General features: G+C 37.1%; 1 protein-coding gene across 2 annotated transcripts in view; it reads right to left on the bottom strand.

The window, feature by feature from the left end:
• Window positions 1-720: 720 nt before the first annotated feature.
• The window catches only part of ARHGAP19 (Rho GTPase activating protein 19), an 85,548-nt gene continuing 66,837 nt past the window's right edge, over window positions 721-19,431 (bottom strand). For both annotated transcript variants that reach the window (XM_073240602.1, XM_073240603.1), the window contains exons 7-12: window positions 18,382-18,447; window positions 16,966-17,157; window positions 12,738-12,836; window positions 8,532-8,642; window positions 7,940-8,018; window positions 721-4,572 (exon numbers count right to left, since the gene is read on the bottom strand). In XM_073240602.1, coding sequence (XP_073096703.1) covers window positions 4,562-4,572; window positions 7,940-8,018; window positions 8,532-8,642; window positions 12,738-12,836; window positions 16,966-17,157; window positions 18,382-18,447 — 558 coding nt within the window. In that variant the 3' untranslated portion in view covers window positions 721-4,561. The remainder of the gene's footprint in view (window positions 4,573-7,939; window positions 8,019-8,531; window positions 8,643-12,737; window positions 12,837-16,965; window positions 17,158-18,381; window positions 18,448-19,431) is intronic.

Below are 19,431 nucleotides of genomic sequence, written 5' to 3'. Positions count from 1 at the left end.
GAGAGAATTAACATTTAATGAATACTAGCCATCTGCCAGGCACTATGTAAGGCTAATGGTTCTCAGTATTTTCATGGTTACAGACTCCTCTGGGATTCTTGTGGAAGCTATGAAATCTCTCCCTTAGAAAAATTCAAATGTACATAAAATTTTACAATGGAAAATGATGTCCTGAAATATAACCACAGACCCCAGACTAAAACCTTTAATGCTAAGCCTCTACATCTGAAAGCATGGTATTATTGAAGCAAGGTACCATTATCCCCACCTTACAGAAGAGGAGGGATACCCAATGTCACAAATACAGTAAGTGGCAGAAACATTTCAACCAGAGTTCTCTAAACACTGTAACTTGCTGCCCAAGATGAAAATGTCATTTGGTTTTTACTGTTACTGTAACTATCACTCCTTATTTTTAAACAAGGAAATAAGATTACATGAGAAACTGAAATCTGTTCAAAGCATTGTGGACTCGGCCACAAGAAATCAGGAAGCCCAGAATGCCTAGAGTTTCCAATCCCATTTCCTATCAGTCAAAAGCCCCATTCCGCCTGACCCCACCTACCCAGCTGAAAAACAAACCAAAGAGGTGCTATTCTTAGAGACTGATACTCCTCAGAACAAGTGGCAACCTCTCTGTCAGGGTGGATTGGGGGTGGGAGAGGCAACCTCTCTTTAAAATCATCCATCAGTCAAAATGTGAATTTAGAGAGCAAAATCTACAGACATGAAACAAAAGAAATTTAATTTCAGAGTATTACATGAATATAAAAGACAATATATATGATTGTTTCTTTACAGTTACATATATATATGAAATACAGTCAAATAGGAATGAAAAATAAGAAATGGTGAACCAGTTAAGAATCCTGTTTCTCTTGATGAGCAAGCTCAGGGATGGTACAAAGGCAACCTCTGCCATGAAGAAAGATGTGGGGCAGGAGTTTTTCTCCCGTCAGGTTCTGCCGGGCCCAAACGTATCTGGGGGAGTGCTCAATGGCTCTTCAGCACAGGCTGTGGCCTCGCACACTCCAGTTTCCATGGTAACCCAACCACTTAGACTATTATGCTCTCCACCTCCTCACTAGCCCCACCATCAGCTCTCTGTTGGGGGAGAGATCTCAGCATTAGCAGCCTAGGAAAGCCAGCTTTTCTGTAGTTGAATCTTAGGGTTAATTACCACTGGTTTGAAAAGCTTGTGCATCGTAGGAACCCAAATCTTTCTCAAATTCCAGGGCAATCCTGCCAAATGTTGGTATCCAGGTTTGGATCAAGGTCCTATCTTCAGTACAAAGTCTTCAAGGTAGAGCAGGGCAGGGACGAGGCTTTCTCTGGGAAAAGGAGTTCTACCAAGAAAGACTGCAGGATGCGAGCCGTCAGCTTCAACATCCACAGAGCCCTTACGAGGTAAGAATAAGGTCTAGAGAAGTCAGCTCCCACAGGACCCTTCCCCAGTCACACATGGCCACATGGCTAGGGATAGTGGGGCAGAGTCCCGATGACCACAGGTTCTCCTAGAAGGCAGGACTTTAAACCATGTCCCCATTTAGGCTCCTGTGAGGGAAGCCGAATAGAAACATCTCCATTTGGGAGGAGAGAACGGCTTAGCTCTGACCCTCTGGGATCATCTGGCTTCACTACAGGCCAACACCACCACCCCCTCTGAGCACCCAGTGGTCACCTCAGTCAGCAGCCCTACACTACTCCATTCCCCAAGGGTGCTCTGTTGCCACTCCTGCCCGACTCTGCAAGGACATTCAGGGTAAAGAGCTTGAGGACCATCAATGCTGGCTTCAGTTATAACTTATTAACTACCAGGTGCAATCAGTATCTCCTAATCCTCTCCCCCTGCTACAGTGGAACTTTTCAAGCAGCTTCCCTGGTCCCAACACAGAGGTCTACCCTGTGAAGGTCGGATGCTCCAGTGCCTATGGTTGCACTGACACTCCAGCACAGCTCCCCGCGTGCAGGTGTCAATCAAGGAGAAGGGCTGCATTTTGCTGCTGTGCTGTGGTACTGATACTCTGCCCCACATGGACACCACAATCAAAATCCACTGCTACTGACCCCAGAAAGAAATGAAATTTCAAAAGCCATAAGAAGAGGCATTTCCAAAGAGATTGCTCCAATGTGAAAAATAAACATAACAAAACAGATTAAAAAAAACATCTTAAAGATTTTAAAAATGTTAAATACTGGCTCAAAAATACCTGCCCACAAGGGTGAATGGGAGACAGTACCTTTCTGTGGCAAATGATAGAGGGTTTTTGTCTCTGAGTTCTGTCCATACGATTCCATAGGATTAGAACAGTTATACATTATTAAGGCAAAAGGTTATGCTGTTTCTTTCTCAAATTTGGATTCCAACTAGATCACAGCTTGTATTTAAAAAAATGACTTACCATACCCTTAAAGCAAGGGATGGCATATTTAATAAATAAATGAAACAAACATACCCAAATACACACATAAACTGCCCAAAGGGGCAAGCTATATAAAAGCATGTGCATGTGACAAGCATTTAGCCCTGGTTACCAACTCCATTCAACCAAAATGTCTCCCACATCTCAGTTACCTCCCTCAAGGAGAGTCACAGAATGAACACGACAAGGAGGTATCAGGTCACTGCTCTGCTCTCTATACTTGATACCAGACCGTATGTTCAACAGACCACACCAGTCTAGGATGAAACACTTAGAGGAATAAAGAAGGAAGCATAGAGTTAACGGAGAATACTACTCAGTCTGGTCCTACCAAAAGGACCTCTGTTTGAATTCACTGATAGTTGGCACAAGGAATTCTATTTTTTCTCACTAAGAAAAAAAGTCAAATAGAAACCTACTCAAATGATTTTGCTAATATGTATTTTTAAGAGTGACATAAAACTGCACGAGAGAAAGGGGCTTTAAGCAGGTTTGTACTTCTAACCATCTATTGTTCACAGTCTATCAAGTTGAAAGGCCAAACTACATTTTTCCTCACTACTGCTATTAAACAAACAGAAAGTATGGAAGAGAAGACTGTGACACACGGACTCAAATCCAAACTGCGCTCCCGAAGAGTCAACTTTCGTTTCAGCAATAACACAGCATTTTCAACAGTTTAAAAGTAGTCAGCAAATCATATTTTGCTGGGCAACGGCTTCCCCAAAGAGGCCTGATGCGGCTCCAGTACACAGGGTGAGAACAGTCACACAGTTTAACAGAGCGGGCACAAACCAAACCTTCTTGCCTGCCGTGTGCTGCTCTCGGGCAGAGTATTTACACTAGATCAAAGCCATGCCATTGCTCACCTCAAACACATGTGAACATTCCCAACCCAGTCAAAGCTTCAGCCTGTCTCCAAACTACCCCCTGTGCCCATTCTGACAAAGAGAGGAGCAGTGCAGTAAGCCACAAATGCTTCCAAATGAGAACATTCTCGCTTTTAAATCCACTCAGTCCTGCAGAAGCTGATGCTCACTTCCTTCTTCTGACTCCAGCTTGCTCTCAGGAGATGGTGTAGGCTGCACACATGATCCTCTAGAAGGATGCAATAGAATCCCACCCATACACAGTCATCCCAGACATAAAGCCAGCCGGCCCCTGCCTAGTCACACTCCAGAGCTCCCACTACATACAGGTATTTCAGCAAACCCCTATTCAGCTGTTGGTGATCTTCCTTGAGTCACAACTTGATTTGGCACAGAAATACCAGCACCAGAAATGTTTTAGCAAGAAAAAACTGAAGGAAAGAAGCAAGGTCAGCAAACACACAAGTATTTTGGTATTGCTGAGGAAAGGGGAAGAGAGAGAGAAAGGAAGGGACACAGCTTAACCACTGACCTTTGTTAAAATATTGTATCATTCTGAATTCTCCATTTTTCAATACAATCTCGGCCTAATAAATAATAAAATATTCCAGGAAAGCTATAAATTCTTTGGACACAAAGAAGGTATTGAGGAATACAGCCTGACAACAGAAAGAGTATTCCCAAAGCGTAAGGTGAAAAAGCGGGAAAATATCTGGCTTAGAGCCCATTTAGATTACCCATCCAAGAGATAATTTTTAAAAAAATAAACAAATTAGAAATAAACAAGAAACAACCAAAACATCCCCCCAATACTGTCAAAACAGAGAAAAGCTCCAAAACACTTAAAAATAACATTAAATCCATTAGAATTACAGTACTTTTTAAATCACCAGCAGTTGAACACAAATTTCATACTTTTAAAAAATATAATCTGCCTAAATAAATAAATGGAATGAGCACTGGAGCCTGCCTGGCTCTGCCCCTTTCCTGTGCTCTGAGCTGGTTGGGTAGTTAGTGGTTTCTCCATAATATTAACAAAAAAAAAAAAAAAAAGAGCAAGTGAGAGTAGCCAGCACTCTAGAAGGCGGAGTGTGCAGCCACCATCCAGTAAGCAGGGTTAGAGGTGTCAGTCGAGTCACAGTATTAGCTGACATTCGCAATTCAAAATGCAGCAGGCAAGTTGCAAGTCCTAGCTTCTGAATAAGCGGTAATGACACCCGGCCCACTGAAGAGAAAATTCTGGGTAGACAACAGGAGATCTCGGATCCTTCAAAGAAATCCTAGGTTGAAAGAGAATAAGAGCATTAAGTATGTCGATAACTATTTCTTTTTGCAAACATCCAACCTAAAAGCTGGAGAATCTTTACTTAATATTTTCTACAAAGTGTGATTTTAAAGTATTTAACTGAGAATTTATGACTCTCTACCAAGTACATGTCACTTTGTCCACTTGCCCGAATCTCAGTTCATTAAATTATATTAATGGCAATAACAGCTACCACTTTACTAAGTGTTTATTTTGTGCCAGGAGCTGCTTAGAGTTCTTCTTGTACATTATGTCACTTATGTTCACAACAATCTGTGCATGAGATAATGTTCTTGTCATTTCACAGGTGAAGAATCCAAAACCTACACAAGTTAAGTTGCCCCAATTTTAGCTTTATTAAACAGCAGCGCTGGGAAGTGAACCCAAGCCTAACTGAACGCAGAGCTCACGTTTTTGCCACCACTACTCCTCTCACCTCTCATTTACTAAATGCCTACTAGATGCAGGCACTGTCATTACTGGGGGGAAGAAAACAGAAGACAGGAGTCCACAAATACACTGTAAGTCTAGTCCTTGACTTCCAGAAGAGAAACTAGCTACAGAGATAAAATTATACACATGAAGTAAATAACTACAATAAATCAGATTAAATGTCAGCATTTTAGTAGCATCAGTAAGAGCTCAAAGGCAAAGGTCCATCTGGCTGGGTTAGCCAAAGAAACTTTCAAAGCAGAGGTGAGGTTTCGGCTGGGCTTTGAAGAGCAGGTAAGACTATGACTCCTGAAAGAGATGCTCATTGAGAAGTAGGTGTACAGTCAGCAGTTCTTATTTTGTACCCCAGGGGATACTTGGTAATGTTGGAAGATAGTTTTGGTTGTCACAACTGGAGTTAGGGTGCTAATGGCATCTAATGGGTAGAGACCAGAGATGCTGCTAAATATTACACAATGTACCAGGCAGCCCCCACAGCAAAGAATTATATGACCCCAAATGTCAGTACTGCCAGGTGAAGAAACATTAAATAAGTGTCTTTTTGGAGTATGCTCTTGATGATGACAATAAAACTGCATTATCTTCTTCAAAAAAATATTTGTTCCTTTTATAAAATCATAAAAAATTTTTAGGGTTATATTCACCATGTAAAAGAAATGGACAGCAGGTATTTGGATCTGTGGGCTTGGAGAATGGAAGAGAATTAAGATGTGAAGGTGCAGGCTTGGGAGCAGTTATCATACAGAGAGCAGAACTGAGCTGTGGAAGCAGACCAAGCTGCTAAGGCAAGCCAAGAACTTAAGACTGTCACAGTAGAAAAGAGGTGGAGGGATAGGCCAGCAAAAGCAAGCCACTGCAGACAGGAGAACTAGAATAGTGTAGCATTGTGACAGCCAAAGAAGGCTTTTCAAGATAGAAGAAGTGACCAGGGAGAGAGTAAAGTGGAAATGTTATTGCCTAATCCAATAGAAGGCATTCATTATCTATTGGCCACTACTTTTCTTTTTCTTTTCTTTCTTTCTTTTAATAAGGTATCACTGATATATAATCTTATGAAGGTTTCACATGAGCAACACTGTGGTTACAACATTCATCCATATTATCAAGTCCCCCCGACACATCCCATTGCAGTCACTGTCCATCAAGTAGTAAGATGCTACAGAGTCACTACTTGTCTTCTCCATGCTATAATGCCTTCACTGTGACCCCTCTACATTATGTGTGCTAATCATAATTAGGCCACTATTTTTCTGAATCACTAACGTTTTTGAGCATCTAATAAAAACTATTTGTCCTCTCCTCTGGAAAAATGCACATAAGCACCTATGCATAAAATGACATCAACAATGCCAGAAACTTTATTAGAGCCCTCTGGAGGCCCACAGATAACAGCCCAAGAATCCCTGCTCTAAAGCATCTTGGTAAAATATTCAACTGGTTTACTTTTTTAGTGTACTTCTCTCTTCCAAAAATAAGGTTGTCACAATAGAAAAGACTTATTATTTCTTGATTATCCCCAAAAATGAAAGTGACAAAAGGGTATAACTGATACAAAACAATATATTCTTCAAAAATAACTTATGCTTGGTTTTGACCCATGGTTGTACAGGTAGAAATATTTAGACACACATAACTCAAACACCAAACTATCCTCAGTCAGACAGCCCAGACCAGAAGTCAAAAGCAAGTTAGAAAGAAAAGAGAGTTCAGATAATTCATTCAAGAATAAGTAAGGAGAATATACTGAAATCTAATTTTCTAGAAAAGAATAAAGATTTACCCATAAGCATTAGATTTTTGTTCTCTCTCTGCTGTTGATGTCTCAAACTGTAATTCTGCTCATGTGGGAAAATGAGTATGTCAAGCCAGAGATCACTCCATATGCAACACAAGCCTTATAAAACAAGTCCAAGCCTCACCCAGTTTTCTTAAGTCAAAATCATTACAACTCATTAATGCTTTAACAATTACAAGTGCTTCCAAAACATTTTCTAGTTGATCCTCATTAGAAATTTGTGAGCCACTATAGCATCTCACTGCGCTGACAGAGACTGCAATTGCGGGGGTGGTGGGGGTGAGGACTTGATAATATGGGTGAATGCTGAAACCACAATGTTGTTCATGTGAAACCTTCATAAGATTGTATATCAGTGATACTTTAATTTAAAAAAATCTGTGAGCTAGACATAACTAACTATTGTCCTCATTTGCAGAGGAGGAAACAGGCTCAGAGAGAAAATGTTTTTCCCAAGCCAGAGATGGCTCAAATCAAGTCTAACTACAAAGCCCCTAGGCCTTCTATCTAGCAAACCATGTGGCTTCTACAGAGGAAAACACAGCAGCCGCTGCCTTTGCCAGAAGAGCCTGGGGCAACCAGCAGTCCCAGCATTAAATAATCCTTTTCATCCTAAATGTCCTCAAAAACGCGTTGTATAATCTGATTTCCAGGGTCCTTCAGCATGTGCCATTTATCTGAAAAGCTTCACTGATAAAAAAGGCTAAAGTCTACACCAAAAAGGAACACAATTGGTCCATGTTTATTGAGCATATTCTCAGCACTTCCAGACTTGGCTCACAAATTAATTTACTCTTGCATTTAATTTGCTTAACAAATATTCTGAAGATATTTTCACATGTGTCCCATTTGTCCAAGAATGCAGGGTCCCTGCCGGTCTGTGTTCAAAGCTCTATGCCTCAGTACCTGGGACAGTGCTGAGTAGATGATCAATAACCATCTGCTAAGTGAACTCGAGGGCAAGGACAAAGTCTTGAATGTTACATCACTTCTGACCATAACCATACTACACTGAGAATTCAAAAAAATGCTAAGGACTGATTAGATGCACAAAGGAATTACATTCAGTACGAACAGAGAGTAAGTATAATACCTTTCTTCCCCTCTTTCTTTCCCTCAGACCATTTCAGTCTTGTTGGTGTCATCATTTCAGCTGGAGAACCAGAAAATAACTGTAACAAGAAAATTTTATAGTGTCTTAAATGTTCTGTCAATTCCTATAGACAGACTTTACTGAGAGTAATTATTTATTTCTTCAATTTCAATGTAAAGCGTTTTGCTGAGACCAATGTACTTATACCATTAATCTTAACTGATTTTATTGTTGGCTTAAGTAAGTAACCATGCCTGGGACACCTTGAAGGACTGCCCCACAGACAGTGCAGTGCCCGGGAGGTCTTGCTCAAATGTTACCTGCCCTAGAGCGCCTTCCACTAAGAAGTGCTAACTCCAATACTTTGTTTATGGAGCTATCTCACTGTATTTTTCATCTCTGCATATGACTGGCTATATCCTCCTTGAACTAAAAATGCATTTGTTGACACTCAGCATAAATGGAAGGCTTGAGAAAAAGGCATAGTTGAACGGCCCAGAGAAACACAGTAAAACAGATGACAGTATATCAATTTCTCTCCTTTCTATTAATGTACACATACAAAGAGAAAGTCCAAAGAACAGTGTCTTACTAAGTTCATATTTTCTTTGCTGGCTCTCTTCATGTCACCAATGGCTACAGACTCTGGAGTAGGGGACTTGTTTTTCTTTTCTGACATCATCTGATTTCCCAGGACCTTCCGCTGATTTAGAAAGAGAAAATACTTCAATTTATAAACATCTACTATATCTATATTATAGCTATACTGGCCTTCAAAACTACAGTTTCTTAGTTTAAAAAAATCTCATCTTATACAAGGGAGCCCAAAGCATGTCACAGAAACCCTGAATCACTGCCTTTCTTTAGGTGGTCACTGTTCCTCTACATTTAAAAGGGCTGAAACGTTAGAAGCAACTTTGCAGTTGATTTAAACTAGCTAATGCAGGCCAATTACAGTGTGGTTTTGAGGCATAAAACAAACACCAGTTACTTACCAATAAAACTTTTTTCCCCAAAGACATGTCATCTCTGGCAGCTGTTAAGAATCCCTTCCTCCCCTCCCCACTAAAGGATACTACTGCTAGGTACACTCTAAAACACAAGATTAGAAAATTCGGAGAAAATCTCCAAGTTTCTAATATAACCACAAGACAGTACAGGTGTTCTTAAGAGGGTCACATGACTATACTGATATTCAGAGCAAGACTAAATGCGCTTTCACCTCTGAACAGCTTAGAAGCTGATGTAAACCGATGGTAAAAGCTGACAGTGACAATTCAACTGTCTTTGGAGAAATCTTCCTTTTTTACTCCTTAGAGAATAAATTTGAATCCCAAAAAGGAACATATTAAAGCTAGAACATTAAACTCTACAATATAAATATTAGCAGCAATATTCAGAATATTCTGATGTAACAAATTATTTACATGAGAGGAATTCTGGAGGAAAAAGTCTAGCCAAAAAAGGTGGGTGTGAGGGAGGGAATTAAAGCAGAACATAAATCAAATAGCTAAACACAGAAATGCTGGAAAAATAAGACCAGTACATCTTCCTTCCAGAAGTTAGCTATCACCTCAAAGTAAGTGGGACTGGGGATGCCAGGAGGCTATAAAGCTTCCAATCAACCTTTAGAAAGACATTTCAGTACTCCATTGCTATTGAGCAGAAGCCTACATCTTTTATTAGCTCAAAAGTCTCTTCATTTATAATGAAAACCCTTTTGTTCTAAAATTTGTAAGCACTTGTATTTAAAATTATTGTTCTAAATGTCTTGTCCTGATAGGATTATAATCTCTTTTATAATTCAAATTTCTAAATTCTCTCTCAGTAAAGAAGTGGACAGCTGCCAAAAAGACACTATATATTTACATTTCCAGCAACAATTAGCAATACATCTAGAGCCAACTGTAGGCGAACTCATGAAGAAAATAAAACTACACCACCTAGCTTCAGTTTAAGAAACATTTGTTTGACTAACACATAGAGAAACACTTATTCAACTAATGACTTTTCTTGTTATCAGTCCTCTCAATGACAGGGAAGTGGCAGAATGACTGACTTCCAAGCAAAATGAACTGAGACAGTGCTCACTTAACCAGACACATCTAACAGGTGAATGCACTTCTAAAGTTGTGGCAAAATTGAAGTTGTGGCAAAATATACATCACAAAAATTTACCATGTTAACCATTTTTAAGTGTACAGTTCAGTGGCATGAAATATATTCACATGGTTTGCAGCTACCACCACCATCCATCTCCAGGACTTTTTCATCTCTATAAACAGAAACTGTGTACCCATTAAACACTAACTCCTAATTTCCTCCATATTCCCAGCCCTGACAACCACCATTCTACATTCTGTCTCTATGAATTTGACTACTCTGGGTACCTCATATAAGGGAGGTCATACAATATTTGTTCTTTTGTATCTGGTTTGTTTCACTTAACATAATGTTTTCTGGCTTTACCCATGCTATATCATGTGTCAGAATTTCCTTCTTTTTTGTGCATGAATAATATTCTGTTACATGTCTGTACCACATTTTTTTTGTCCATTCATCCATCAGTGGATACCTGGATGGCTTCCACCTTTTGGCTATTGTGAATAATGCTGCTACAAACTTGGGTATACAAATATCTGTTCACGTCCTTGCTTTTAATTCTTTGGGGTATATCTCCAGAAGTTGAATTGCTGGATCATAAAGTAATTCTGTATTTAATTTTTTGAAGAATCACCATACTGCTTTCCATAACAATTGCACCATTTTATATTCCCATCAACAATGCACAAAGGCTCCAATTTCTCTTACCAACACTTGTTGTTTTCTGTTTACTTTTTAATAAGCTATCCCAGTGGGTGTGAAGTGGTATTTCATTACTGTTTTATTTGCATTTCCTTAATAAGTCATATTGAGCATCTTTTCATGTGTTTATTGGCCATTTCTATATCTTCTTTGAAGAAATGTCTATTTAAGTCCTTTGCCCATTTTATACATTCTGGATATTAACTCTTTATCAGATATATATTATATAAATATTCTGTCCCATTCTGTGGGTTACCTTTTTACTCTGTTGGCAACAAAGGATATTTTGATGTTAAGCAAGACTAATGTCTCAAAAGCTATTTATCCCAGTGGATCAGGATTGAGAGTGAATTCTAACCTTTTAATAATGATAATAACTAGGTCCAAAAGCATGGTTAGGTGAAGAAGCAACAGCTAACAAGTACAGCTTTAAAAAAAAAAACTTAAAAGATTTTTATTTTTTAAGGAACAATTTTTAATTTCAAGCAAATTAAAAGAGCTCCTTAATATTGCCAGGTTAACAGACTTTAATAAAGAAAAACAAGAGAACAGTGCTTAATCTCTCTCGAAGTTAGTTAAAACCTTGCTTCAGTGTACGCCTGGCAATTTGAACCCGGTAGCTGAGCAATCTACTGCCGCCTGGAGGCAATATCCCTTAACTACAAGTTCAGGTCATCCATGAAGACACATAAATTCAATCTGCAAACGGTGATGGTAGCAACAGCACAGAAGTACATTTTGTATTTGTTTTTAAAACAAGATTTTAATTAATTGATACAAAGGAAGATATTATAACAACTGATCAAAATATTAAGCTTACAAATACTTTAAGTACCTAAAATTCACCAGCCTATTTAAAATCCATTTTCTAACAATCCTTAAGTCTCTGGCAACTCCCTCATTTGTCCATAGCTTTTGCAAATTGCACAATGAAGTGTGTAGCAAAAAGCATGTCCTGAAGCAGGAGACTCTCTACACTGCTCAGGAATTCCTCAGAAGGAATTCCTCTGTTTCTGTTACTCCTCTGTTCTCCAACATAGAGCCCCCTCTTTGATGTGAAACACAGCAAAATACTTTGGAAAATACAAGATTTTCCAAATTCTATCCTTATTCCCTTATAAATAAATTCTTATTAGATCCCAAAAAGTAGAAGAAAACTGTTAGATATACGAAAAATCAGACCACATACAGATGGCCAACAGACACATGAGAAGATGCTCAACATCAATAGTCATCAGGAAAATGCCATCAAAACTACAATAAGGTATCACCTCACACCAGTCAGAATGGCTGACATCAAAAAGACAAGAAACAACAAGTGATTGCAAGGAGGTGGAGAAAAGGGAATACTTGTGCACCATTGGTGGGGGTTTTGTAAACTGGTGCAGCCAACAGTATGGAGGTTTCCAAAAAAAATAAATAGAAATGCCATATGACCCAGTAATTCCACTTCTGGGAATTACCCAAAGCAAACAAAATCACTAATTCAAAATGATATAAGCACTCCTATGTTTATCACTTCATTATTTACAATAACTAAGATAAGGAAGAAACCTAAGTGTCCACTGATAGATGAACAGGCAAAGATGAGGCACACATATACAATGGAATATTCCTCAGCCATAGAAAATAAAGAAATCTTGCCATTTGTGACAACATGGATGGACCTAAAGGGTATTATGCTAAGTGAAATAAGTCAGACAAAAAAAGATAAATATCATGATTTCACAAGTACAGAAGAGGGAATATAATAAATGAAATTGTAATATCTCTGCATATTGACAGATGGTAACTATACTTATTATGATGAAAATTTTGTAATGTACATAACTGGGAAATTACTATGTTGTACACCCAAAACCAATATAATACTGCATATCAAATATATTTCAATTAAAAAGAAGTAAATAAATAAAATTTAAAAATAAGACAAACAGAATGCTATATTTTCTTCTCAAAATCATTGCTGAAAATAACAGCACAGCACACCCACCTTAATAAGGCCACTGAAGGAACGTGAACGGGCCCTCTTCTGTACCGGGGGAGTAGAGGATTCTCGCCCTGGTGTTTGGGTCACAGACTGCTTATTAAACTAAAAGAAAACAAGGAGGATATTTTACTACTATTCTCCCATGAAGAGAAAGCTATAAAGTCCTAAATGTAAATACCCAGAAAAGTCCAGGAATAAGTAAGTCTGTGCATAGATGAATTAGCAGGTCAGCAAGCAAATCACAAAGACAGAAATGATGCAAAAAGATGTCAAAATTTATTAAATTACCCTGAGGGGTCCTGCACTTCATTTTCCTTATTTCATAAGTAATATGAGGTTGAAATTATTATTGCCATTTTACAGACAAGGAAATGGAGACTTATGTAGCATGCCCAGGATTTCCAGCTAGTAATAAAGATTTTTTGCATAAAGTATCTTGCACAGAGTAACTAGCACAACCTAAAACAGTCCTTCATTTAACATAAATTGTACACAGAATTAAAAAGTTACTGACTCTGAAAATGGGTATCTACCATGATGGCTTGCCAGCAATATCATCAGAGGAAATTCATCGGAATACAAATTTGTCAATTCTTTCAATATCAGCTGATCAGAAGCATCTGAAGTGGAAAAAGGGAAGACCTAAAGCCTTGTTATAGGCTCACTGAATGTTTTAGCACCCATTCACTCCCCAGTTAAAAAATAATACAGTATCTGAGTCTTCTACTCTTCTGCCTTTTCTAACAATAGTTTTTAAATATCTGAATTACAATTTTGTAAATTTTTATCAGTTCAGGTTCATTTCTGGAGGTTTTTAAAAAATGACATTTTTTTTTATGTACAGGTATCAAGAAGTTCTCAAAGTTGATTACCTCAGCAGACAGAAAATTTAAGCACCTCTAAAGATCTTAGCTAGTAAGTATTCCTCCTGAACATATTGGAACAAGTAAAACCCCATCATTCCTAGTAATGTTGGCCGGGTGCAGTAAGGTGGGCTCTCTTGTATACAGCTAATGGGAGCATAAATTGGTAAAATTTTCTGGGAAATTATTTAGCAATGTGTATCCAGAGCCTTTAAAAATGCATACAGTAGTCCCCCCATATCTGTAGTTTTGCTTTCCATGCTTTCAGTTACCCACAGTCAACCAAGGTCCAGAAGCTGATTCTCTTTCTGACATATCATTGGGTCAATGGTAGCCTAACGCTGGCTCACAATGCCTGTCATTCACCTCACTTCATCTCATCACCCAGGAATGTTTATCATCTCAAATCAAGAAGGGTGAATACAGTACAGTAAGATATTTTGAGAGAGAGAGACTATATTTACCTAACTTTAGTATATTGTTATAATTGTTCTGTTTTGTTAATCTCTTATTGTGCCTAATTTATAAATTAAATGTTATCATATGTATGTATGTATAGGAAAAAATGTAATATAGAGAGAGTACTATCCACAGTTTTCAGGCATCCACTGGAAGTCTTGGAATGTATTCCCTGTGGAGAAGGGGGAACTACTGTACTGACAAATACACAGCACTGTTCTTACAAAAAAAAATCTAACTGCAATTCAGATCAAGTATTTAAAATTAGATTGAACTACTAATTGATAGCAAATACAAAAAGACTGAGGAACATGTTAAATAACCCCACAGGGGTAGAATCAGCAAAATCCTGAATATGGAAACAAACAAGGGAAAAAGAGAAAGAATGAGAATGTGTGTACATGTATGTGTAAATGCATGTGGTAACCTGGATTGGGTCCTGGAACAGAAACGGATATTAGTTTAAAAACTGGTAAAATATGAATGAAGTCTGTAATGTTAATAGTAATGTACAGCATGGAGAATATAGTCAATGATTCTGTAACATCTGTGTTAAGAGACAGTAACTGCACTGGTGGAAGTGAGGATTTAATAATACAGGCTAACTGTTAAACCACTATGTTGTATATTTTAAATCAATATAAGATTGTATATCAACTATACTTCAATAAAAAAAATAGAAATGTACCAATGTTAATTTCTTAGTTTCAACAATGTCAACATTAAGGGGAAAGGTGTGAAGGGTATGTGAGAATTCTCCATACTATCTTTGCAATTTTTCTCTAAATATAAATTATTTAAAATTTAAAATTTTATTCCAACAAATAAACTTTGGCAGTTTTTCAGGGGGGAAAGGGGGCTGGGGGATAAAGGAAAGACCTGTATATTAAAAGGGATCTATATCTTAGATGTATCATCTAAAAAAAGTGCATACCCTTTGGTCATGCTATTTCTATGAAATAACCTGCAATGAAAAAACTCATGAACAAAAATTTATAAACTAAAATATGACCTAATATGTCCAAAAGTAGGCACACTGTATATAGATTAGGTTATATGTAATGAAATATTATGCAACCATTAAAAATGTCTGACAGCCTGTTAATGACATAAAAAATGTTCATGATATAATGTTCAATGAAAAGGGTAAGACTATAAAAAACTGAATACATATTATGATAATTAAGCAAAAGAAAGAAAATGTGAAACACATATTCACAGAAATAAACACTAGAAGGAAAACTCCCAAATGTTAGCAGCAGTTATCTCTGCATGAGCATAAGTGATTTTTTTCTTTACACTCTTCTGGAGGTTTCAATATTTCTTAGTGAGTATTCATTATTTTTATAATCATGAAGAAAAAATTAGGAAATAGTAATATTATAGTTACTTCAAAAAGAAATGACAATGGGGTATGTGGTGGAGACTTGATAATAGGGGGAGTCTAGTAACCATAATATTGCTCATGTACATTACCAATAGCAAAATAAAAAAAAAAAAGGAAGTACCTCAAAAGAAAGAAATGACAAAGAGTTTGCAAGCATACATGAGAAGATGCTTATGCTGTAATATTTATTGAAAATGGGAAAGAAAAAAGAAAGTATGCATAAATCACTACATTGTATACTTGAAACCAATATAATATTGTATATCAACTATACTTCGATAAAAAATATATTTTAAAAAAGTATGTGGTTGATCATGACTATATAAAAATATATCCATAGGAAAAACACTGAAAGAAACACCCCAAATTTAAACACTAATGGGGTGACCGATTTATTTTCTTCTGCTTTTTCTCTATAATTTCCTATTTTTCTAAAAAGAACAAAAATAATCTTCATTTTTCCTTTGTTATTATCTTTAACCCTCAGCGTTGCTGATGAGAAAAGTCATTACACTTGCCCTACGTGAACTGCTTGGTTTCTGCCAAGAATTAAATCACTACTCTGCTTTGAATCTGCAGTTAAATTCAGCCAACACCCTCTAAAATTCCAGTCAGCATAATTTGCTAAATCTCAAAGCAACTTCAAAGTACAATGAAAACTTCTCTTAAAGTACTCTGTCAACTATTAAAATTGCTCAGTTCAACATTTTCTGAGCACTCGTTTATATCTGGTCCTACGCTTGAGATAAGGTATGAAAAAAAAAAAAAACACAGACTTTCCTCAAGAAGGTCTCAGTTGAAGAAGTCAAGAGGCTGATCTTGCCTGTTCAGCTAAAGTTCAAGAGGGACTGAGATAAAATTAATCTTCTGAGAAAAAAACTAAGTCATCAGGATTTACTCAGGCTACAATTTGAGTCTCAGAATGGCAAATCAGAGACCTGATTTTGATCCCATAGCTCCAAAATAAACAAAGTCACTAGAAATCCTACTTTCTAGCATCAAATGAGGCTCTTGATTTATAGTGTTTTCTAACTGCAAATCACCCATTAATAAGATCTACTGCTTTTGCTCTGCTGTGCCAACCACTTTACATCGATAACTCTAATTTTTACAACCATGAAACATGCACATTACAATTACACTTTTACTAACAAGAAAACTGAATCCAGAGACAGCAAATTATTTGCCAAGAAAATCTGAAGGGTTTAAACTCTGGAACAATGTAACTCCTGATTCTCTCTCAGCACACTTGGTACACAACCAGAATTAAACAAACTCACCACACTTGGATCCTTCTGTTTAACTCTAGAAATTCAAGAGTCTCCACTCTTGCTCTATCTAGTAAGGCATAATATAGAGATCACCACTGAGATTCCATAGACAAGTTTGCCTTCTTGGCTGAGCCAAGCTTGGGCCAATAAGAACCAAAAATTAAATGAGATTCTTAACAATATTCCCTAGTGAGTCCATAACCTCAATCCCAGTCCTAAATTCCCGTCATTGTTTCCCTGTCTTCAAGCACCTGTCTAATAAGCTGTTTCTTCTTTGCTGACTCTGGCATATTGTGAACGTGTTGGAATAGCTCTCTCAGGGCCTCTTCTGTATGCTGCTGGGTTTCTTCCTGCTGAGAACTGGAATCTACCTGGTTCCATTTCTGAGATTTTGCCTGTTGGGAGGCCTTAGTATGACATGAAGCTATCAGATCAAGATCATCCTAGAAAAAATTTAAAAGAAAAGTGAATGAATATATTCTGCCAGTTTGTGTTCAGATGTCCACAATCCTGGAATAAAAAAGGGGGAGAAGTGCAGAACATGGTATCTAGCAACAAGAAAAATCTAAATACTATTACCAGATAAAGAGAAACCTATAATTATAGACTATATTAATAGCCCACTCTCCTGCCTAGAAAGCTAGCTTATGTTCATTTAGAATATTACTTACCAAAAATTATATTTATATGAAGAGTTCAGTTTTCAAAGTATCTTTTAATCTCATGTAATTCTCACTGTTATCATATAAGGTAAGTAGAGAAAGTATCATCATTTCCATTTGACAGAAGAAAAATTGAAGTTAGGCCAAAACTTTGAAGTCATCTAGATACTAAAGTGACAGACCATCCTGGAGACCAGGTGTACTGGTTCGCAGCTGGTACTCTTTTCCATGTGACAACAAGATGTGATAACTACACAACAGTGGTAGAGGAATAAAAACAGCTCTCTAAGAAAAACCACACTTCAGTTAAGCTAGCGGAAATCAAATACTGTTTTCCTGGTCACACCAAATTTTTTGCTAAATGAGAGGCAGAAACAAACAGGAGCAGAAAAAAATAAACATAACATGACAGCTTAAGGTTCTAACCAAGGCAGACTAAATGTAAACCAAAAATCACCAAAATCTTCAAAAAGTGCTTGTGAAGTTTTTTAACTTCTCACTTTCAAACCTCAAAAGTCATATGTAACCTTGTTAAAAAGCACACATTTGCTTTCTAAGCTCATGTGGTCTCAAGTTTTTAGACATTTGATGGACTTATCACCAAACATGAAATAAGAATGTATTGCATAAAACTATACTTTTCTTACTGTAAAATATTTAAGACATTTGACATTTACAGATTACTTATATCATATCCTTATAGGAATGCACAAAGGCTTTAGGAAAAACCTAGACACCTGGTCTATAATTCATATGTAAAAGATACCATCCACCAGAGGAGCAACTCTGAAATGAGACAAGAAAACTGTATGTAGGGGTATTTTTACTTCAACATATAACTTTCTTCTCAGTCTTTTCCCTTACTTCAAAATGACTAGACAATTTTGAACACTAAAAATATTTTATTTTCCATGGCTTTACTTTAATTTCATACTTTGTTTTAAAACCCACTACTCTTAATTAATTCTATCCTTGTTTGGGCTAAGAGCACTTTCCTATTCTCACCTTTGATGCTTGAGTTCTGGAGCCCAAGTAGTGCAATCTGGCACATTCCCGGATGTAAACAGGAGCCTGAGCAGGATATAAAAGAAAATCAAGAACAAATGGTTAGCAGTATCTAAAATTCTTTTCAGGCTACAAGGACAATGGTTCTCAAAATGATTTGACTGGCAGGTTATTTAAAAAACAAAAGTTCCTCAAAATACCCTATTCCATAGCTTATTTCCTTTTCACCAAAAATATATCTCAAGAAATATGACAGGAAAACTGTGAGATGATACTACTGAAGTTTAAAAAATAAAATATGTCATGTATATCCTCAAATGAGCCAGAAACAAAAATATAGACATTTGTAGTAATGCTTGTATTTGACAAAAACCACCCCAAAAGTCCTTACAAATTACAAGTGGTTCCTACATCACATTTTAGAATCATTATACAGAAAATACCATTTAGAATTACTATGGGGTGACAATAGACAAGGAAGAATCACACAGAATCCTGTGACAACTACCCTGATACAGTCCTAGTAACAGTACAAAATAATACAACCACTATGGAAAAGAATCTAAAGAAAATTATGTTTACATTTATCCTTTAATCCAGAAATCTCACTTTTGGAAATCCATCCTGAAGATATAACTCCAAAAATATAAAACATAATTGGATAAGATTAATCGGAAGATTAGACACAACCAAAATGTCCATTAAAGGGGAACTGATTGAATGAACTTTATACAACACAGTACAATGCAGTCATTAAAAATGAAAGAAAGGAGGGAGGAAGCAGGGGAAGGAAGGAAGGAAGGAAGGAAAACACTTTATAAACTGATATGAGTGATTTCCAGGATCCATTGTTGAGAAAAGTTATGCAGCAGTATATAAAGTATCTGTGTAAGAAACAAGGGAATTGCTCCCCTATGTTTATTGCTGTGCTGTTTGCAATAGTCAAGACATGGAACAACCTAAGTGTCCATCAGTAGATGAATGTATAAAGAAGAGGTGGGTACATATACACAATGGAATATTATTCAGCCATAGAGAGAAAAGAAATCT

The sequence above is a fragment of the Manis javanica genome, chromosome 7 (assembly GCF_040802235.1).
Source record: "Manis javanica isolate MJ-LG chromosome 7, MJ_LKY, whole genome shotgun sequence".
NCBI classification, from domain to species: Eukaryota; Metazoa; Chordata; class Mammalia; order Pholidota; family Manidae; genus Manis; species Manis javanica.
Note: the sequence above shows the minus strand (reverse complement) of the source record. Positions and strands in the feature narration are given on the sequence as shown.